Raw genomic sequence first — 23,945 nt, 5'->3', positions numbered from 1 at the left:
ACCACACACAAACCATCATTTAGGAATATATGATATATAACAAACCAAAACCAACATAACAGAAGTAAGATTTTGTAACCCCTACATTTTAGCTACTTCTGCAAACTATTTGTATATATTACAAATATTATATAAACCACTAGGTTTACATAGAACTACAAAACTTAAAAGATAGATTTTTTTCTGAAAATTGAGTTGTATAAAACATTCTCTAAAAAAAAAAAACATTCTCTATAATTTCCAAAATGGAGTTATATAAACATTATTCCAGAACTGAGCTATTTTTAAAAATATAAACATAAGTTGCATATCTCTTATTGAAAATGTGTAAGCAATTTTAAAAGAAATTTTTTTAGTTTTTAAAATAACGTAAAAAGAATGATTTTTTTTTCTTAGGCATAATTTTAAACAGAACAAACACTACAAAAAGTTATACCATCAGCTTCACAGAAGTTGTCTGATGAATAATCATGCTTAGTCCACTGAAGAACTGCCTTTTGCGTTTCCTCACTTCAAACAAAGAAATAAGCAAGGTTTATTATTTTTTTAAGTTAACATTTAACATAAAAGAAACATAAAATACTGCTGAAAAACTCAACCTCAGAGATTCATCCACAGCACCAAGCCGTTCGGCTTGTTCGCATTCTTCCATGAGATTATTGGCTTCTTCAGAATACTAAAAAAAAAAGAGGGGGGGAGAGATAAAAACAGAATATAGCAATGTATTTTTTAAAACTTTTAAAAATAATTTAAAAATGTATTTGAGGTTCTTTTTATATCTGGCACAACACCCTGGCTTGAAAACTTTAAAAAAAAAAGTAAGCCCTCACATTCCTTCTGAGACGAAAAGAAGAAAGATAAGGTTTTTGCTCTTGTTTTTGTTGGAGAAAACATTTTACTTTCTAGCATGTTCACATAATTTAGACATTATAGTCCTGAGAACTCATAACCAACATGCTCACTAAGAAAATCGTCATTATAGAAGAAAGTCACAAGCAAAGAGCCTACAGCATTATCCCACTCTTCTATCGATTGTCTTGGTTTTGTTTCCTGCTTGTGCACAGGGAAGCGAGTGTGGGTCATGAGGTTTTAGGACATGCCAGGACTACCATCGTGCAGGAGAAAAACAGCAGTGGAAGCAGGAGGTCAAATTCAAATGTGACAAACACTGAGCATCCGTTACAATCTTGTTGTTAGAATGACCATACAATTTATTGTTCATACGATAATACGCAACACTAAAATGTTTTTGAAGCATTTATTGATTGGCTAATAATTTTCTGTATTACATTGGTCAATCTACAAGATAGTTCAATTCAAAAACGATTTTCAAAAATTTTTTTGTATATAATTAAGGAATAAGGGGTAAAAGGACATAATGCACTAAACTATTCTCGAATGCTTTGGAAAATAATAAAAGAGAAAGAGAAAGCCTGATAAAGCAAATAGGGCAAAATTTAAAAAATTAGTGAATCTCCATAAGGATATGCAAAAATCTTTATACTGATTTTGCAACTTTTCTGTAAGTGGGAAAATATTTCAAAATCAAAAGTTAAAATTACATACCAAAAAAATGAATAAAATTTTTTTGAAAGTAACATATACCTATGATATATCATATAACTGTAAATTTCTTGTTATTAAAAAATAAGTTTAACAGATTGAAAGAGGTATTACTTTTAAGATAGCAATATTATCCAAAATCATTTACAGATTCATGGAATCACAATAAAAAGTCAACAGCCTTCTTTGCAGAAATAGAAAATCCAGTCATCAAATCCATATGGATTGCCAAAGCTATCTTGAAAAAGAAAAAAGTCAGAGGACTCACTCTTCCCAAATTCAAAACTTATTACATAAGTAATATTTAGATGCTACAAAATCTTAATTTCATCACATTTCAGGTCAGGATAAAAACTCCCAATACCTAAGAATTGACCTCATTTGGAAACAGGGTCATTGCACATGAGTTCTTAAGTTAAGATGAGGTCATGCTGGAGAAAGTTGAGCCTTTAACCAAATGACCAGTTTTCTCTCTTCATGATATTAAAATTGATCCATAGATTCAGGTGCTGCCAACCTGATCCATCCATTATAAAATTCCCTACTAGTTTTTTACCTAAAATTTTTAGTAGCTGTTGATGATTATAAGGAACAAAGAAATGTGTAATAAGAAGAGGAGGCCAGCACAGAATGGGAAGAATATTATTGATGAAGGAGGAAGAGAATGAAGTGCTACAGAGGTGTGTTAGATTCAGTTGTCAACTTGGCCAGGTGAGCATACCTAGTTGTGTTGCTGAGGACATAAGCCAATGGTACGTGAACCTCATCTGTTGCTAATTACATCTGCAGTCGGCTAGGAGGCGTGTCTGCTGCAATGAGTGATGTTTGACTTAATTGGCTGTGCTTAAATGAAAGAGCACAACGTAGCACAGCCTAAGCAGCTCCGCATTCCTCACCTCAGCACTTGCAGCTCAGCCCAGGCCTTTGGAGATGCAGAAAGAAGTCACCCTGGGGGAAAGTTGTTGGAACCCAGGGGCCTGGAGAGAAGACCAGCAGAGACCATCCTGTGCCTCCCACGTAAGAAGGAGCCTCAGTGGAAAGTCAGCTGCCTTTCCTCTGAAGAACTAACAAAATAAATCCCCTTTTATTAAAAGCCAATCCGTTTCTGGTGTGGTGCATTCCAGCAGCTAGCAAACTAGAACAAGAGGCAAGTCAAGGAACATCAAGACAACTGGCAGACCAAGAGAAGCTAGGAAGAGGCAAGGAAGGACTGGTTCTTCACTATGGGTTTCAGAGGGAACACGGCCCTACCAACAACATGATTTGAACTTCCAGCCTCTTGAACTGTAAGACAGTAAATTTCTATTGTGTTAAGCCATCAAATCTGTGGTGTTTTTTAACAACACACCCAGTAAACTAATACAGGAATGAACACAAATTAAAAGAGACTTCAAAGTAGGAAATATTAAAGTAGTGTCAGAAAGTAAGAAAGTACTCAAAAAAATTAAAAACCCACAATGATGGGGTGTATCAAAGCAATCCAGAAGCCAACCAAAGGGGTTTCCAATGGTCTAAGCTAGAAAAATTGAGCAAAACTATATAAGAATGGTACTGGATTATAACCCAAAATATAAAATAAGTATCCATGAGGCCATACTCACATAAATAAATGATCAAATAATTAAATGGGGGAAAGATACCGATTGCTCATACAGAAGGATTCCAAATAATTCATGTAAATACTCTGTCCTCAAGGAGGTGGAGCATAACTTTCCTTTAGTATGGGCTGTGTGTAGTATATTCTCTTCCTAAATAATACAGTACAGAAGGAAAAAAAAGGGCAATTTTATAGTGGAGAAATGTGACAAACACTCGTTCAGCCAGGCGAACAAGGTCAACATCCAATGGTGATGTTGTTATGCTTATAGTATGACCCCTGATATATGATGAAATGATATTTCACCTCTGTGATTTTCCTTTCAAGAACACATAACTCCAGTCTAATTATAAGAAAAATATCAGCCAAATCCCAATTGTACAAAAAAACGGACCAGCAGTCCTCACAACTGTCAAGGTCATCAAAAACAAGGAACATGTGAGAAACTGTCACAGCCAAGAGGAGCCCAAGGAGTATTCCTGGTGGCATAGTGGAGAAAAAGGACACTAGGCAAAAACGAAGGAAATGTGAATATAAAGTATTAACTTCAGTTACTAATAATGTATCAATCTTGGCTCATTAATTGTAATCAATGCACCATACTAATGTAAGATGAAACAATAGAGAAAACTGGGTGTGGAGTATATGGAACCTTTCTTACTATTTTTGCAATTTTTCTGTAAATTTAAAACTATTCTTAAAAGTTTATTTCAAAAAGAAAAAAAACGTTAGAGATGTGTCAACCAAATGCAATTTGTGAAACATGTTTGAATTCATTTCAAACAAACTATGTAGACATTTATGAAACAGGCAAATGAAACCTAACTGTTTTTTTTAGAGTATTTCTCTGCCTTAGAGTTGCATAATCAAGTATTTGTAGTCAAAAGGATTACCTGAGGTTGACTTTTTTTTTTTTGGTATGCTGTATGGTGGGGTCACATTTCATTATTTTTCCATGTAAGCATCCCATGATTGCAGCACCATTTGTTGAATTTTTGTTTGTTTGTTTTGCTTGCTTGTTTGTTTTTTTTGGGACGTGCATGCACCGGGAATCGAACCCAGGTCTCCCCCATGGCAGGCGAGAATTTCATCACTGAACTACCCCCGCACCCCCCTGATATTGACTTTTAAATAACTGGGAGGAGGAAGGAGGAGGTACAGATGAAATAAGATTGACCACATATTGGTAACTGCTGAATCTGGGTGATGGGTACACGGAGGTTCATTACACTGTTTTCGCTACCATTTTTTCTTTTTTGGTACTTTCTACAATAAAAGTCGAAACAGAAGAAAGCAGTTGGAGACATGAATGATAAATAACTCTCAAGTATAAAGACAAGCAGAGAAATGGAATAGTAACTGGTAAGGGAAATATTTTTTTCAAGTCTTTTGTTAAGATATTAGGTAACATATTAGACACATACCTTGTAGCTTGCAGATTTAATACCATCAGGAACTTCATCCTGAAAAATTTTTTAAAAATTGTATGTAATGGTGACATTTACTTTATCTTCTGAAAACATATTTTAAATTTCTATGATTCATGAGAAAAATTCATGAAACACATTATTGAGGCTATCGGATTTTTTAACTGAAATAGATGGTTTTATACTAATTTCTTAAAAGTAAACAAAAGTTCAATAACAAATTACTCTATGGGCTGATAATCATATATTACAGCAAGTAAATATAAATATAACATTACTCCATACCAAAAAAAAAATAGCATTATTTCTTCTTAGGCTCAAATTGTCCCATGTTTGGACACTGAGAGCTCTACTAAGTGCTCACTTGATTTTAGCACCTGTGTTCCTTTGGTATTATCCCAGTAGTCTTCAGTTGCATTTTTGTTTTCTTTTATGACAAGATCTTCCAGACTCATCTTCTGTATTTCTTGTTCTAGTCTTGGAATTCTTTTTTTTTTTTTTTTTTTCACATGGGCAGGCACCAGAAATCGAACCCAGGTCTCTGGCATGGCAGGCGAGAATTCTGCCACTGAGCCACCATAGCACCGCCCCAGAATTCACATCTTTTTAAAGAGCACTAGTTCTTTTTAGAGAAAAATTGTAACTAGCTTTTAGTCATGCCTTGTTCACTTACTAGCTATAGGAACTGCCTATCCTCAAAGTAATACTGTGAATAAAGCTGATGTATGTGAGAGAACACTGTAAAATGCAGGGCACTATTTCAATGTTAGGTATATTCCTGAAATAAATTACACATGTCCAAATGAAAGGACTAACACAAAGATAATCACTTTGTTGCATACCCTTCCAACCTTTAGACCAGGTCAATATATGATCCGTTTTTATGACCAGACATTATGTAGCTTCCAACATTCTTATAAAATAGATCATGTCATATTTAGAAGTTAATTTCAAGAGAATTGACATCTTTATAATATGCAGCCCTGCTTTATAAACATCTCTGGACATTTGTCCAGTTATTTTATTAAGTGAAACTCCTAGTAGAATTGCTAGGTCAAAGGGTATATACCTTTTAAGTTTTCTGATATATTTTGCCAATTGATCTCTAAAAAGAAAACCACAGAGTGCTCATTTCTTATTCCCAGATGAACAGTGTGTTGTTATTCTTTTTCAGGTAGCCAGTTAATAATGGGGGCAAAAGAACCTTGTTTTGATGAGTTGTAAAGGAAACAAATGAATTGCCTTTCAGCTTCCACAGAGATACTCCAACCTCTATGGGCAGACCACGTGCCTCATTCAAATCTTCTCTGGATGCAGGGGTGCAGATCAAGGGATATGCTTTCTAAAGTGTCAAATGTAAGGAAGAAAATTTCAATCTTGATTATTTTTCTATCTCCTGCTAGGTTCTAGGATATAATATGAACCTAGTCAATAAATGAGCTAAAAAAGGGAATTCAATTTGACAAAAAGGAATCTGGCCTTGGTTCCCTGTTTAGCCCAAAAAGGCATTATTAAAACTGAGATGGGGGTGGGCCATGGTGGCTCAGCAAGCAGAGTTCTCGCCTGCCATGCTGGAGACTCGGGTTCGATTCCCAGTGCCTGCCCATGCAAAAGAAAAAAAAAACTGAGGAAGACCATCCGAGGTAGTGAGATAACTGTATTTAACCTTGTACACATATTAAATTGAGAGAACTGTTCATTGTATGAGGTACCATGGCATGTGGCCATGAAGTAATGTCCTTTTCCTTTTTAGATACATACTGAAGTATGTAGCAGTGAGGTATCAAGGTATCAGTAATGTACAGTATAAACCCGCGATATGAAAGCTGAGAACTCAGGCTGAAGCAAATATTTCAAAGTACTTGAAATGATTTTTATTCACTCTTTGACTCCACTATAGCTCCCTATTTGGGAACTATTAGAACTGACATGAGGCTTATCCTAAGGGGAATGGAAATGGTTCATTCCCTCATCACCACTTCCAGTGGAGCTCCTCCCTGCCTCCCTCCTTCAGTAGATCCTTCCCTTCCCCTTCAGTCTACCTCGAATATGGGGCTATCACATTTGTCCTGGAATGACCACTTAGTGTTTCTCTCCCCTATGAGATCATAGGCTCAAGGTCAGAATCCAACCTTATGCCCTGGCCTTGGCACATAGTAGGCCCTTAAAAAATATTCACCACTTCACCACCCTCCCCGTCTACGTGGGACATGACTCCCAGGGGTGTGCATCTTCCTGGCAATGTGGGACAGAAATCCTAGAATGAGCTGAGATTCAGCATCAAGGGACTGAGAAAAACTCTAGAATGAGCTAAGATCCAGCATCAAGGGATTGAGAAAACTTTCTCGACCAAAAGGGGGAAGAGGGAAATGAGACAAAGTGTCAATGGCTGAGAGATTCCAAACAGAATTGAGAGGTTATCCTGGAGGTTATTCTTATGCGTTAAGTAGATATCACCTTGTTATCCAAGATGTAATGGAGAGGCTGGAGAGAACTGCCTAAAAATGTAGAGCTGTGTTCCAGTAGCCATGTTTCTTGATGATGACTGAATAATGATATAGCTTTCACAATGTGACTGTGTGATTGTGAAAACCTTGTGTCTGATGCTCCTTTTATCTACCTTGTCAAAAGATGAGTAGAACATATGGGATAAAAATAAATAATAGGGGGAACAAATATTAAAATAAATTTAGTTTGAAATGCTAGTGATCAATGAAAGGGAGGGGTAAGGGGTATGGTTTGTATAATTTTTTTTTCTGTTTTCGCTTCATTTATCTGTTGTCTTTTTATTTCTTTTTCTGAATTGATGCAAATGTTCTAAGAAATAATCATGATGATGAATATGCAACTATGTGATGATATTGTGAAGTGCTGAGTGTATATGTAGGATGGAATGAGCATGTGTTGGGAATGTTTGTGCTTCTTTCTTGTAATTTTTTTCTTTAATTAATAAAAAAATTTTTTAAATAAATAAATAAATAAAATATTCACCACTGAATCAAATTACATTAAGTTGCTAATTGATATTCCTTTACCAATCTCCCTCCACAGCCTTCATTCTACACGCTTTCCAATATTGCCAGTTCTCGTTTTCAAACTTAAGTCTAATCATGGCACTTCACTGTAACGCTAATATATATATTTAATATTAAATATAAATATATTTTAGGTGTATAGACATCTTTTAATTGTCTTTTAAAGAAAAAGCCATCTCTCCACGATGAAACCAGCTCAAGAAAAAAACTGAGGTTTGGCATGAAAGACACTCTGCTCCACTTTTTGAAAAGCTGGAATAACTAGATTCTCTGTTTTTTTCAGGACAAATTTTCAAGTTCTACCTGATAATCTTTTAGCATTTTGATGTGTTCAAATAAAAAATAAACATCTATCTTTTAGTATTTTTTAAATGCTAAAATTGGCTGTTTTCTCTAGGATTTACAGTAGACTAGTCCTCATCCATCCATCAATGTGCTAATCAATAAACTATTATTTTATGCTAAACATCCTTCAGTTTTTCTGCTCCACCCACTCTTCTTTACAAGGTAGCATTCCCTTGTTCTTTACTTCATTAATAATAATAGGAAATAACTGCTACCTCAAAATGCAATTCTACGTAGCAGTAATTGTAAAACTATTTGCTTTTTCTGACTAATGCAAATAAAACCTCATTTAATGCTCATGTTTGAATTACCTGCCTTTATTAAACATCTACAATATATGCAGCATTTTTTAATGTCATATAAGTAAATTACTGGTAAATTTAAATTTTCCCAACTTTTTTTTCCCTATTACTGAAATACAAATGGGAGAACTTATGGATAAAACGAAATGTTTCAATTGATAATATTACTTTAATTAATGAGGTGTTCGTGCTTTATTAATAGTAAGACATAAGGTATTTCATAAATCCTTGAATTTTTGCAAAGTGGTGTGTATGAGGACTAATTTTACTTTTTATTTATTTTCATGATAAATACCCATAAATGACATTTACATTTTCCTTAATTCTGTATGCTAGCCAGGTTTATATAGCAATGTTTATATGTGTAAAAAGAAACTGTTCCATTGAAAAGTATAAAAGAAACTCTTTGCTTTCACATTAGAATACTTCAAATTTTAATGTTCTGAGAATTCCAAAGTAAAAGCAGGTGTCCTCTCCACCCTCCCCCAAACCAAGGAAATCCAAAGAAAATAAAATACCCCAAAAAGGAGAGAGAGTTTGTTTATACCTCAGATAGATTTAATTTTTTTATACCATAAAGATAGCTTTGTTTGGGTACAATGTAAGAAGAAAAACAAACAAATAAAATTCAAGTCAAAGGAATTATAACTCTCACTAAAAAGTCAAAGGATTACATTAACCACAAAATTTAAGTTATAGGGCGGGCCGCGGTGGCTCAGCGGGCAAGAGTGCTTGCCTGCCATGCCGGAGGACCCCGGTTCGATTCCCGGCCCCAGCCCATGTACAAAAACAAACAAACAAACAAAATATAATAAAAATAAAGATGTTTCCCTTTCTTCCTCCCTTCCTTCCTTCCATCCTTCCTTCCTTCTCTGTCTTTCTTTCCTTCTTTAAAAAAAAAAAAAAAAAAAAAAAAAAATTTAAGTTATAGTAGTATGAAGGCAGTTTACTTCAAGGTAGGTTTCATACTCTTAAGTTCTGAATCTTAAATATATAAATATTAAATCAACATTATATTTAACCTAAAGACTGAAATGTTCTTTTCAGTTCTAGAGATCCCTTTAAAAAAGGTACAATGCACAAAAAAAGAAGCAAAAAACAGTTCTTACAGATTGACAAGGTTTGACAGCACAGTCCCTTCTTCCACACTGGTTGATTTCACGCCAGAAAGGACACGGCCTCTTCAGATTTACCTGTAAAATAATAATAATAGAAAAAGCTTATAAAAATAAGGATCACGAGGTTATAACTGACAGAGGCTGAATTATGATGCTAAACCTAGTCATGTCATCGGCTGCTATGTTGCCAAGGTCCAACAACTGTACGGATGGGTGGCTGGCATAAGGAAACTGACCGACTTGGTTAAAGACCCAGTTTACCACTCAAAAGATCCTGAAAAGAAAAGCAATCAGGAGCCAAGAGGGCTCACACCCTCACTGCTCACCCCAAATTCTTTGAAAGCAAGTAACATTTAATACGTATAACCTGACAGTGAACTCAGAATATAACTAAACATTCCAACAATCAGGTTTTCTAAGCTCTTTCAGTAGATAGCTCAAAATAAAGTGACTTGATACGAGTCATGCCAGAATACAGTCATGTTCCTTCTCAAAAATATTTACTTTAACTACATTAATCAATTGGAGTCAATCCAATGTGTTAGGAAATTATAAACTCTGTGTTCTGATAACAATTCAATAGTTTCTGTTCATTTGCTCAATTTAACGAACTAGGTTCTAACCCAGCAAAATTCAGTTATTGAAATTAAAACTATCCAATGCAAGTCCACCTTTTAGCACTGCTTGGTTCACTCCTGTGCACTGAATTTCCTAACAAAGCCTCTATCAATCGTAAGTACTCACAGTTTTGGACTTGGTAATTCCTAAGAAAATGCTGTTATCCATTAAATTTTAAGTAGCGTTATACAAAAAAGTAAAATTAAAATACCTTGTAATATCTAAAGTAGTCACTTTCAAGAAGTTTCTGCAGTCTTGGGAAAAGCTTGTAGTTATTAAATTTATCAATGGTTTCAACATCACAGGTACAGTCATCCAAGTAACCACTAACCTGTTACAAAAAAAAAAAAAAAAAGAAGTATTAAATCAAAATGTTGCACAGGAGGGCAGGCCACGGTGGCACAGGGGTATAGTTCTGGCCTGCCAATGCCTGAGACCCGGGCTCAGTTCCCGGTGCCTGCCTGTGCAAAATAATAAAAAATGTCCCACGGGAGTTCAGGGAACAGAAGAGGCAGAAGGACAGCCGCGATGGCCATCCCAGGGCGCGTGACCCGGGAGCGCCTTGTGCACCACGCAGGGCGGCCCTGGCTGCAGTGATCGAGGGGCTGAGACGGAGCGGACCCGGCCAGCCGCCGAAGCCCGCAGTCCTCAGGAGTGCACGATGGGGGACAGGGACTGCAAGTAAGTGAAGCTGCGTCCCATGAAGGTGCCGCTGCCACCAGCGCAGTCCCGTTCACCCCACGCCCCTGAGCCCCGTCACCCCCTCCCCACGATCCCTTGTGCATGTGCCCGCGCCACACCCCACCACGAGCGCACGCACGCCTGCCCAGCCGAGCTCCCCCACACCGGCGCGGTCTCGCCCCACCCTCCAGAGCACTACGCCCCTCCTGCCTGCCCCACTACCCTGTGCAGGAAGGCTGTGGCGCTAACCTTCACACCCAGGCGACACCGGCCCCAGCCCACAGATTTCACAGCCTGACCCTACCTCCCTGAGCTCCGTTCTGTGCACGTACGTGTACTTCAGTCTAGGCGCTCAGAGAGCTGCGCAGAAGCACAGCTCCCACTCACGCCCTTCAGGCCTGGGCAAGCCCTGATCTGTGGAGCCGGGCCATATCAGCCGCCAGCCCACACAGGCACAATGCCGACCCCTGCCCCAGCGCTGGGCCCCGTGCCTTAGACCAGAGCACACCAGGGCCCGCCCCCCAGGCAGGTGCAGCTGCTGCACAGCCACACACCCCCAACGCTGGGCACCCTCATTCACAGGCCCAGCACAGCAGTCCCCACCTGTGCCTACCCCTGAGCTGCGATGCATCACAGCACTGTTGTGCCACGCCTGGTATCCTGCTCCACATCCTACTGCAAACACAGGGCTTCAGACTAGTGAAAGAAATCAACCTCCAAAGTGAATCAATCAAGATATTTACATGCAACGAAAACAACAGAAGTTCACTAAGCATATCACAATGCAGACAGACAGAGCCCAGCCTAACGACCAGATTAAACATCGGAGGAGACACAGACATTGGAACTAACCAAAGATGTTCGTGTAACTCTACTTAATGAAATAAATGGGATGGCTAATGACATACAGGAAATCAAGAAGACACTAGAAGAACATAAAGAGGGATGTGAAAGAATAAATAGAAAAGTAGTAGACATCACAGGCATTAAAGATTCTGCAGACCAAATGAAAAATATGCTAGAGACACACAACAGCAGATTTGAAGAGTCAGAAGGAAGAATAAGTGATATAGAGGACAGGACAACTAATTCTGAACACTCAAAACAGCAAATGGCAAAAAAGATGGAAAATTTTGAATTGGATCACAGGAAAATGATGGACAAAACAAAGTGCACAAATATAAGAATCACTCGTGTCCCAGAAGAAGAGGAGAGTAAAGGGCTAGGAAGAGCAGTTGAGGATACAGTGGGGGAAAACTTCCCAACCCTTATAAAGGACATAAATATGCAAGTCAAAAAAGCTCAAGGAACTCCAAATAGAATAAATCCAAATAGGCCTTCCCCGAGGCACATACTACTCAGTCTGTCAAATGTTGAAGAAAAGCAGAAAATCCTGAAAGCGGCAAGAGAAAAACAATCTACTACATACAAAGGTAACCGAATAAGACCAAACTCAGACTACTCAACTGGCACTATGGAGGTGAGAAGGCAGTGGTATGATATATTTAAGATCCTGAAAGAGAAACACTTCTAGCCAAGAATTCTGTACCCAGCCAAATTGTCCTTCAAAACTGAGGAAGAGATTAAAATTTTCACAGACAAACAAATACTGTGAGAATTTGTCAACAAGAAACTGGTCCTACAAGAAACATTAAAGGGAGTTCTGCCAATTGAAAGATAAAGACAAGAGAGGGAGGTCTGGAGGAGGGCACAGAATTGAAGATAACCAGTAAGGATAATTTAAAGGATAAACAGAGAAAGAGGGAAAAGAATATATAGATCTGACAAAAGATAAGATGGTAGATTTAAGAAATGCTCTTTCAGTAATAACTTTGAATGCTGATGGACTAAATTTACCAATTAAAAGATACAGATGGGCAGAATGGAATAAGAAACATAATCCAGCTACATGCAGTTTACAAGAGACTCATCTTAGACACAAGGATACAAATAGATTAAAAGTGAAAGGATGGAAAAAGATGTTCCATGCAAGTTATAACTGAAAGAAAGCAGAAGTAGCTATACTAAATCAAAATGTTCCCTACGCAACACGGTTCTTTTTTTCCTCACATGTTTTTTATAAAATAGTCCCTTATCAACACCCTTATCATCCTTTCCTCTCCACCCCCATAAATTTCTGTGACAACAAATGACAATAATCCAGTGACACTGTTATTCTTATCATAGCAGTTCTTTTCAGATGTTTGATGAAGTCAGATAAATTGTTTATTTCATCCAGACCTCCTATTTTATAAATAGAGTCAAGAAAGTTTAGCATAAAAGAAACAGAAAAACATGGGTCTCTACTATTGCAAGTCTGACTGTTATATACCTAGAATGCAAAAGTAAGCATCTGACCCAAACTAGGTCATTGTCCCCCGCTCCAGAAAAACGAAACTGAGACTAAATCAGAGAGATGTCTCTCCCTGTAGCTAGATCTGTAAACAATTAAACACAGACCATATTCCATCATGTGGACTGACAAGCACATAAGCCAATTAGCAAAGAGAGGAAAAAAAATTTTAAATACACAAAGAAGCAGAGACAGGAGATGGAAAGAATATATGCTACTTGGATTCCCTAGGGCTTTCCAACTTCCACTTCCATCTGCCCTTCCAGAAGCTCAGCTATATTCCTGTCCTTGGGTTTCCTAAGACTGTATTCCTATCAGTAAGTTGTCTCGGACTTCCCCCTATTTTAATTTCCCACAGGATATACATACAAAGACAAACTTGGTGAAGGTATGAAAAGAAGTGATGCTGAATTTATAAGAAAAACAATAATCATCATAAGTACCTAACAACCCTCAAATATTGTCCCATAATAATTTTTATAGGTTTGGAATGGTGATTAAATTCACCATTAGAAATTAGCAATACTGAGGTGGTTAATAGACCACATAACCAATCCTAATCTTCAAATGCTAAAAATTAATTATCTTCTATGATTCGTGTACAGAGTGTTTAAGTCCAGGGTAAAGGGGGAAAGCTGCTATTGCATGCTATGGGCTATGTTTAACAGGAAAACATCAGCAGTACCATAGCAACAGCAAGGATAAATAATGAGGGGAGGGACAAGAGTTAAGGGGAGGTTCAGATTTCCTATTTGGTGAGGGTGTGTTTATTGGTTACCTTCCTCCTAGGAACAATAAAATTATCTAAAATTGAGGGTGTTGATGGACTGTGGACTTTGGGCACTATACATGATGCCTGATGAATGCAGGTGGCTGAAGGATGCACTGACTGAGAAGTAGATGGCGAACGATGGTGTATACATATGATCGATATTGTGCTACTACAAAAGGAATGGAGTTGTGAAGCATGCAGTGATGTGAATGAAACTGTGGGACATTTGGTGAGCCAAAATAAGCCAGAAACAAAAGAACAATTATTGTGTGGTCTCCCTTAGAAAATGCTTGTAAGAAAACAGGGGCCTAGATTGTAGGCTCTTAAAGCAGACACATTAAGTCCAGAATGGTAATCAGTATTTCTGGATTTTGAGAGGCTATTTTATATATGCGTAACCTGGTATTTAGAGAAAAGAATGAAGCCAATCAGGTCAGGATTAAGGTAATTCAGAACACAGGGGTAAGGAAGACATTGTCTGTATTTTAGAACTACACTTACTCTCTGAGACCAAAGGAAGAAAGGTTCATTTTGTCTGGAACCTAAATTTTCTGTAGCATATCATCTAACTCAACCTGACTGGATAGCTCATTTATAGTTCATTTGAACAACTGAAACCCAGAGAACCCAGAGTAAGAATGAGGGCCTTCAATCATGTATAGCTTAATGTAATGTCTGGATACATCCTAGAATACATTAAGCAAATAACCAAAAAGTATTGGCATCTTGGAGTAGCTAAAAGGAAAAGCCTAAAATTGTGGAACTATAACCGATATCAAACTCTGAAATCTGTTCTATAACTCCTTGTTACAATGTACCTTGAAATAGATTGCTTTTTTGTATATATGTTATATTTCACAACAGAAAATATTAAAAAAAAAAAAAGCATTGGCAAAGTCCCTTGAGGGATGGGAGAAAAATATGGAACTATTAAACCTTACCATGAGGGAATCCCCTGATACTATGTCAAATTTTAGGGACATCCAGATCAATAGGCCATACCCTTGATCTTGAGGCTTATTCTTGTGAAGCTTATGTAGGTAGCATAAAAGCTTAACCTACCTATAGGCATACCTAAGAGTTACTTCTGGAGGACCTCTTTTGTTGCTCAGATGTGGCCTCTCTCTCTCTCTAAGCCCAACTCTGTAAGTGAAATCATTGCCCTCCCCACTACATGGGACATGACATCCAGGAGTGAAGGTCTCCCTAGTGGCATGGGAGATGACTCCCAGGGATGAGTCCGGCCCTGAAACCAGGGGATCAACAATTCCATCCTGACCAAAAGGGGGAAAACAAGTGTAACAATTAAGGTATTAGTAGCTGAGAAAGTTCAGATAGAGTCAAGAGGCTACTGTGGAGGTCACTCTTACGCAAGCTTCAGTTAGACATTGCTACCTATCATAACTTGCCAAACCCCAACCAAAACCATTCCAGCCAATCCTAAAAAATACCTAGGATGATATATAAGATTCCACAAGGGTTCCACGCACCAGGGTAACTTTCTAGAAAACTACAAGCTCCAGATGGGTCCCTGGACTAAATAAGTCCTAAAACCTAAAGGGCCCAGCTTCTCCAGAACATCAGTTCCATCTCCGATAGTTCCATCTCCCTACCCCATATTATTGACAACCCCTTCCAACATGAAAACGTTAAAATGGGCAAAGCCCAAATACCCCTAAAGAGTGGGACAGAAAGATCAAAGGTGATGGTGGAGTTATACAGAGAAGGTAGGGTTTAACAAATGAACATGATTGCTGAATCATTAAATTGATATTTCTTTTAGTCTTCAGTATCTTAAAGCAGCTAGGAGTAAAAACCTAAAGTTGTGGAATTGTAACCTATACCAAACTCTGAAATATGTTCTACAACAAATTGTGGTACTGTGCTTTGAAATGTATTGCTTTTTTGTATATATGTTATTTTTCACAAAAAAGAAAAAAAGGTCTATTGTGATGATAAAACATATTTATTCTTCTAGCCTCCTATATTCTAGAGCAGCTAGAAGGAAAAATCTGAGAGGATCATATGGTAGCCCATAACAAACTCTGGGATCTGTCCTGTAACTAACTACTTATTGAAGAGTGCTTTGAAAACTATTGCTTTTTTATTTCTTTGCTTTGTACATATGTTATATTATACAATAAAAAAAGTTAAAAAAATTAACTTAACTGTATCTACTAAACCAAACTATTAATGGAAAATCATATTATAATCAGACCATGTCAAACAATTATGAAATTAATACTTTTAGATGTTTATTTGCAGCTAGGCAAACACCCAATAGAATTTATTAAACATACTTTATGTAGTAACAAATACTACATAATCAAAGAAAAATAACTAAAAGTTTAAAAAACAAAATATGGTACACTAGAGCTCCACATCACACTTTGGTCTGAATAGTTGCATTGTAAACTATTTTGGGTTATATTTTAGAGAGACCTATTACCAAAAAAAAAAAAAATCTACTGGCAAAGAAGCAAATAAACAACACTTTATTTAAAGATTGAATTTAGATGTTTTCCCTTTGAAATATGAAAAATCCTACACTAACATTTAATATTAGAACATCACCAAAAAGCAAAGAAATTTTTCACCTAAGAAATAAGAATCCTTTGGATGATAACAATAAAATTCAGGAGCTAAGGCTTTACAGATTTGCCTAATCTTATTTTGGAGTAACTAATTCAGTTTCTAGAAATCTGACCTATACATTTTGTCATTGTGATAACTATTTTCATATGCAAATATGTCCTTGATTCCTCCTAAAAACTCTAAGTATACAATAACTTTAGAGTCCTAATTTTGGATACCAACAACATAAAAATGCGTTGAACCTAGATGATCTGACTTTTCACATCTTTCTTTTGAGCCTCAAAAACAGAACTTCTAAGGACATAAACTAGCTCTGATTTCCCCCCTCCTACAAATTAGTATACAAAGATTAACAGGCCTAGAGACTGCAAGGGACGAAGAGACAGATGCAAAGTAGAAATATTAGGTCACAGAAGGAAAACAAATACAAAAAATTCAAGAGGAAGAGTCTGAAGAAGCCCATCTCCCTTCTCCCCCTACGGAATTAATTTTTAAGGTATAAATATATCTTTTTTTTTTTTTTTTTTTTTTTTGCATGGGCAGGCAATGGGAATCGAACCCGTGTTGGCATGGTAGGCCAGAATTCTGCCACTGAGCCCCCATCCCACCACCCTAAAAATACACCTTTAAGACTCAGCTGAGATAGTATCTCTTTCAGGAAGCTGTCCCTCAGGTACAGCCACCCCCACCACCTGCTCGGTTAACTGCCCCTCTGACATATTCTCATGACACTCTAATGTATGAGAATTGCCTCAAGATACTTGAATTTATCTATTTCTCACCCAACCACTAGACAATAAAATCCTTGAGGCAAAATCATGTTTGTCCATCTTTGAATTCCCAGTACTTCTAGAAAGCACATTGTATTGCTCAATGATTATTGAGCAATTACTGGTTTAATGAGTGAATGGATGAAGGAATATTATTCACTGACATTCATCATTCACTGGAGACCAGCCCCACATTGTCTCATTCTACCAACGTAATACTGTTTCACCTATGTGGTACTCAGTGCTACACACCTCACAAGTACAAGTGGCAAGAATGTACTCACGTAATAAGTAAAGGAAGCAGGCTTTTTAAATAACCCATCGCACCCAATCTGCTACCTATCGACGTTCTAATTACAAAGATTTTTTAAGAAGCCCCGTACTAGAAAGGAATGAAGGATGCCTCCAGAACTGAAGTGGCTGTTAGCCAGGAGAACTCAAAAGGAGAGAAGGCAGGACAATGATAGATTGAAACATCTTTTGTCCCTTATTTTAGATACCAAGTAGGCAGTATTCCCAACCACCCCAGGTAACAGGGAAGCTACAGAAGAAGAGTAGAAGTCGCAGGGGTTTCAATAGCTGGCAAGAGCCCAGCCAGTGAGTCACAGGAAGATACTCGAAATCCAAGTCACCTGACAGTTTGGCAACAACAGGCAGTAGAACCTGGCCCCCGGAAGGAAATCTGACAGGTGCGATGTCAAGTCCTATTCTAGAAACTGGAGACCAAGGCATATTACCAGAATGATGTCTCTGGAAAGAACTAAAATAGAAATTCGGTTTAACAGACCCAGAGCAGAATCTTGGAAACAAAGCAAAATTCTATTACCAAAACTAAGATCTGCAACCAAACCTCAGGCACCAACCTATAACAGGAATGACCTGATACTGTGCTTCAAAATGTGCTAAGGCTGCTTAAGTAACTAGTACACTCTCCCTCAAAGGGAAACAGAACTCTGACCCTACCAAAAGAACCGACATTTTAAAAAAAATGCAACCCTGCCCTCCCCCAAAAGATTCCATGCACACTAAAATGTGAAGACGTGGGCGGCCCACGATGGCTCAGCAGGCAAGAACGCTTACCTGTCGTGCCAGAGGACCCGGATTCGATTCCCGGTGCCTGCCATGTATAAAAAAAAATAATAATAATAAAAAAATAAAATGTGAAGACGTCTATTCTAGACTTCAGGCAATAGCCAGGGCAGGGCTAAGCTGATAGGTGGAGACTAAAAAGCACTAGTAGAGGGATGGCAGATATAAGGAACAAGCTAGGTCTGATGCATAACACCATCCAGTGTAAAGTCCTAGTCCTCTAAGAGCTGCAAAGCCTCTGAAAACCTTCTACTGCAACCTCCCAGGCAGCACAGCAGTCATTTCCAGGAGGACCTCACACCACGCCCCAAGGACGGAGCAGCATATCACAGTGGGTAAGACATTGGCTCTGGAGTCAGACCTTCTTGGGTTGGAAGCCCATCTCTACCATTGACTAGCTGTTGAAATTATTTACCTCTTCAGGCCTCAATTTTCCTATCTGAAATCAAAATAGAGATAATAATAGTTCCCATCTCAAACAGTCAAAACCAGGGGTGCAAGGGTACTTCAGTGGTAGAACTCTTGCCTGCCATGCAGGAGACTTGAGTTTGATTCCTGGCCCGCACACAAAACAAACAAACACACAAAACAAACAAACAAAAATTCAACAAATCCTGCTGCAATAAGGGGATTCTTACATGGAAAAAAAGAATGACATATGACCCCCGCCATACAGCATACCAAAAAAAAAAACCAAAACAAAACAAGAGTAAATACCAGGGGAAATGATACAGAATATCCAGTAAATGTTAATCATGATTACCCTTTTCTGCTTAAAGTCATCCAGTGTAAGGGATCTGGTTACTTCCCAAAGCAGGAGTAAAGAAATTTTTTTAATTAGTAAAAATCATTTGAATGGATAAGAAAAACAGCAACAACAAAAGCCAAGTTTTGCAGTTTAAAATTTTCCTAAAGTTTTACATCTTAGTATTAATGAAACAAAGAACTGGAAATCAATTACTTTTCTCCTTCAACTCTGATTTGTTTGAACCAAACACCTTTAGTGTATTGGCAAAATAAAAAGTAATACTGGCATGGCTTGTGTGCTAGTTTAAAGCTGTCATGTACCCCAGAAAAGCCATGTCCTTTAAATCCAATCTTGTGGGGCAGACCTCTTGTTGGGTGGGGCTGTTGATTAGGTTGTTTCCATGGAGATGTGACCCTGCCCATTCAGGGTTAGTTCTAATCTTTTCTTTGGAGCCCTTAAGAGCTAACTCAGAGGCGACACAGAGAGCAGAGAGATGAAACCAAGAGACACAAATGTTTGGAGATGCTAAACTAAGAGATGGAACCCAAAGTCACTAAATGAAGACACACAGACACTTACAGAGGGAAACCGCTGGTGTAAGAAGCTAACAGCAACAAACAGGGAGCAAGGACCAGTAGACGCCAGCCACCTGCCTGACCAGCTGACAGAGGTACACCAAATTCCAAAGGCCTCTCTTCAAAGTCAAGGTAGCTTTCTGTGGTTGCCTTAATGTGGACATTTTCATGGCCTTAGAACTATAAATCTGTAACCTAATTAATGCCCTTTGTAAAAGTCAATCCATTTCTGGTATATTGCCTGCCGGCAGCTTCAGCAAGCCAAAACAGCTTGCTTCTTCTCTAATCTCTGGTTAAAGGTGTACTTTACTTGGCAATGGAGGAAAAACAAAACTTTTTTTTTTTTAACTCAGCACTGTAATAGTAAATTCCTCATACTTGTTTTGTACGAAATGCCTTTTAAAAGTACTCAAAGTGTGCTTTAATTTTCTGTTTTGTTTTTAAAAGTGTTCAAAGTGTGCTTTAATTTTATTGTTTTTGTGACGACAGAAAAGAACAGAAATTACTCATTCGTTGACAGAGTATACTGGAATAACCTTGTTAACTGAAGCATGAAACAGCAATCAAAGTTTCTATACCAGGTAGAAGACATCATTCTAAGGACATGGACTACTAAGAGTTATTCCGTTTTAAAGTTTTGGTCTAGCTAGAACTTTAAATTGTTGTCAAAAGTATGACACCTGTGCCGGTTTGAAACTGTCCTGCACCCCAAAAAAGCCATCTTCTTCAATCCTCATTCAGTATTGCTGGGTGGGATCTTTTTTATTGTTTCCATGGAGATGTAACCCATCGAAACTGTGGGTAGTAGCTTTTTTTTGGGGGGGGGGTACTTTTGATTCGAAGGTTTCCATGAAGATGTGTCTCTACCCATTCAAGGTGGGGTTGCTCACTCCAGCCTTTTAAGAGGGAACCATTTTGGAAAAAACACAGTGTGGACACAACCCACACAGCCAGAGACCTTTGGAGATGAAGACGGAAAATGCCCCCTGGAAGCCTTATGAAATGAGGAGAGAAAGCTAGCAGATTTTGCCATGTGTCCTTCCAGCTCAGAGAGGTGTCCAGAAGCCAGGGACCCCAGCAGATGCTAACCAGGTGCCTCCCTAGCTGACACAGGGGTTCCAGACAGCATCAGCCTTTCTTGAGTGAAGGTAACCTCTTGCTGGTACCTTAATTTGGACATTTTCATGGCCTTAGAATCGTAAACTTGCAACTTTAAAAATTTCCTTTTAAAAAGCCATTCCATTTCTGGTATATTGAATTTCAGCAGCTTACAAACTAAAACAGTAACCAATATGAAAATAGTTCTTCCAGCAGTTTGTTCGGAGAAACATGGAAAGTAGCAGGCACTCAGAGTCAATGGAAAGCTCTCCAGCATGACCTCAGTCAAAGATTCCTCTGACTAAGGTTTAATCCTGGGCTTATTTCCACCCACTACCCAATATATATATCAACAGTGTTTCTTCAATGGCTCAGCCACTAACAATAACAAATAAAGCCAGTATGTAAACTGACCTAAACAAGACACCTGACAGGTAAGTCTGATGTAACACACATATATAGACTGTATCTACAATGTGTTACAAACTTAAAAAAAAAAAATAGTTCAATCAGTATCTAAAGACAAAGGAAAAAAAAAGTAAAATAAAATAAAAGTTGCCTAATTTTAATCAGATATCTAAAAAGGTTATTGCAGGGGGGTAGGGGCACAAAGTGAAAGCTGAAGTGTACAACACACACTTTTATTCCTTTGTCCAAATCTCTAGAATGTAGTTGAAAATGTTATACTAAATGTTTCCTTTCAGCACATAATACATTATTTTGAAGTTACTTATTTCTATTATTTATTTTTTAAACGGTTAAACTTCCTGTTACATTATACTTCTAATCAGAAGAAAAATGACTCTTTTTCCTGTGAAGTACTTGATCGTGGCTGTGTGCAATCGCTGAAGGCAAGGGAGTTTCTCAATCTCTCAGTTGTAAAACAGCAATTTACCTTCAACTTCCCTAACATCTTCCCAGAAAACATTCACCTCAACTCCCAAGTCATTCAACAAAACCACAAACGGCAAGTATTTGAAGCAACAAAAGAAATCTTCCCTCTTTCTCTTATATTTAGAGTGCTTCTTTCTTTTATGACACAGTATCATGTCCCTAACCAAATAAAATCTCGCTACTAATAATTGTAAAAACCTACTTAAAACGAATCATTTCGATACCCATCCCTCAATTTTGTATGAAATGTAATTTTCATCAACAGAGGCCAACCAAAAAAGGTTAGGTTTAACAAGAGCAGTCATTTTTAAATACTGTTAGTATTTGTATCAGAAATCTGTTTCTTTGGCGTTTTTAACTAAGGAATCTACATCTCTTACTAAGAGAAGAAAATAATCATGATAAGCTTGTAACCAAATGTGTACTGAGAAGTAAGTACCATATCTCCTCCTAATTCAGACCAGTTAATACTAAGAGAATCACACAACCTTCAAGAAAAAGAAAGCACACACAGGGCAAGGAGCCACAGGGCAAGGAGCCACAGGTCAACGGCGGCCCTAAGGAGTCCAGTCATTTGAAGTTAGACCCAGAAAAGCCTCCCGAAGCCCTCCTCCAGCCCGACACCGAGATAGGAAGGTGCCTCCCCTTCCCAGCACCCAAAAGCCTGCCCAGGCCCGAGAGGTCAGGGAAAGCATCCAGCGGTAACACACCCCACACAAGCTCCAGGGCAAGTCAGGAGTTAGAAAGACAAGGGTGGGCTGAAAAATAACAAAGTGCCCATCCTGCCCGAGCAGAGAGGGCCAACGCAGACACGCACACGCCCCTCCGTACACACGCACAGCGCGCACCCACACTCTCTCCTTTGGCCGGAGGCGCCGGCCCACGGCCAGGCTGCAGTCATGGGGGGATTGGGAGGGGACAGTGGCCGGCAACCCCGGCGAGCGCAGAGGAGCAGAAGCACAGGGTCCCGTTCGGGTGGGGGGTACAAAGACCGACCCCCGGCCGCTCCAGCGGCCGGGGCGCGCGGGGACCTCACCTGGCAGAAGCACCTGTGCGCCGCTGTCTCCAGGGGCTGCTCCCCACCGAGGCCCGAGCCCAGCAGCCACACCGCGCCCAGGAGGCCCACCAGCAGGCGCCACCGGGAGCCCATCGCCGCCCTCTCGGATCGCCGCCTCGCCTCGGAGCCTCCAGCCCTCGGGCGCAGGCCGCGCACTTTCGGAGGAAGCCCGCGAGGGCGGGCCCCCGGCGGCGCCCCACCCCCGGCCCGCCCTCAGCTAGCCCACCGCTCAGCGGACGTGCCGCGGCGCCCGCAACCCCGGGCCTCGGGACGCCTTCCCTCCGGGCGCGCGGAGCTGACGCGTGCACCCGCTCCCCGCCCCCCGCCCTCGCCCGGCCCTGCTGGGCCCCGGCTCCCCGGCCCCTGGCGCCCCCGCCTGCGGACGCGACCAGGGCGCCTGCAGCGAGCCCCCGAGGTCGGGGTCAGGGTCTTCCCCGCTCGCCGAGTGAGAGCGAAACCCGAGGGGGCCTTTGCTTCCCCGCAAGGCCCGCCCTACGCCCGCCGGCTCCCGGCGAGTCCTTCCGTATTTCGATGCAAGGAAATCAGACCACGTGAAAGACGTGTCCATCGTGAGCCCGGCAGGCTTAAAGCTGAAAGGGGCGCTTAACCGTCAGCTAGACAAGCGCTGTGCAGTGTAAATATAATGCGGTAGCCACATCAACAAGTACAAAGCATAGGTGGAAGTTAATTTTTTTTAAACTATAGTTTATGATTAAGTGCGTGCTCAAAATACTATTTTGGGATATAATCAATGTTGACATTATTCAAAAGATGTCTTACATTTCTTCTGCTTTGAAATCTGGTGCGTACTTTATATGGGCCACACACATGGGCTCAAGACCACCTTCTTATTTTAGAGGAAGAAAAAGGTAGCTCTGGTGGATAGATTTTTTTCAAAGCCACCGTTTAATGAATTACTTTGGATATGTTAACCCAAAATAGGCATTACTCCTATTTTCTGCCTGACGAAATAGGCATAGAACGTTTGCATACTCAAAACCACACGGTCATGGTGGAGGTGAGAAATTCTTTGCCTTTATCATTGCCTCTTTACCAAAGAGGTGAGGTCTTTCTACGCCCATGCTCTGTCTTCCTCTGCCAAGCAGTCTGATGTGGTAGAAGTCGCCAGGTTACCTAAGACCCTGGTGCACCGAGAAGCTCTGATTCTAATATACAGAATTCCACATGTACATATTAATACAATTTCCCTGTTTTCCTGGGAAGCTTTATTTCATTTTACCTGTATATAAATCCTCCTAATCCTTTTGGAGCCAGACAAACGTCATAGTTTCTACTCCCCTATCATGG

At 39.3% G+C, this 23,945-nt stretch overlaps 1 protein-coding gene across 1 annotated transcript in view; it reads right to left on the bottom strand.

Moving 5' to 3' along the window:
- ERO1A (endoplasmic reticulum oxidoreductase 1 alpha) overlaps nt 1-22,818 on the bottom strand; it is a 42,913-nt gene extending 20,095 nt beyond the window's left edge. The window contains exons 1-6 of the mRNA XM_077122629.1: nt 22,617-22,818; nt 10,217-10,336; nt 9,379-9,462; nt 4,585-4,623; nt 600-676; nt 437-510 (exon numbers count right to left, since the gene is read on the bottom strand). Of these exons, the coding sequence (XP_076978744.1) occupies nt 437-510; nt 600-676; nt 4,585-4,623; nt 9,379-9,462; nt 10,217-10,336; nt 22,617-22,730 (508 nt within the window). The 5' untranslated portion in view covers nt 22,731-22,818. The remainder of the gene's footprint in view (nt 1-436; nt 511-599; nt 677-4,584; nt 4,624-9,378; nt 9,463-10,216; nt 10,337-22,616) is intronic.
- Nucleotides 22,819-23,945: the final 1,127 nt, after the last annotated feature.

Source organism: Tamandua tetradactyla, chromosome 12 (assembly GCF_023851605.1).
Source record: "Tamandua tetradactyla isolate mTamTet1 chromosome 12, mTamTet1.pri, whole genome shotgun sequence".
Taxonomy (NCBI): domain Eukaryota; kingdom Metazoa; phylum Chordata; class Mammalia; order Pilosa; family Myrmecophagidae; genus Tamandua; species Tamandua tetradactyla.
The sequence above is the reverse complement of the archived record's forward strand: the minus strand, read 5'-3'. Positions and strand labels throughout refer to the sequence as shown.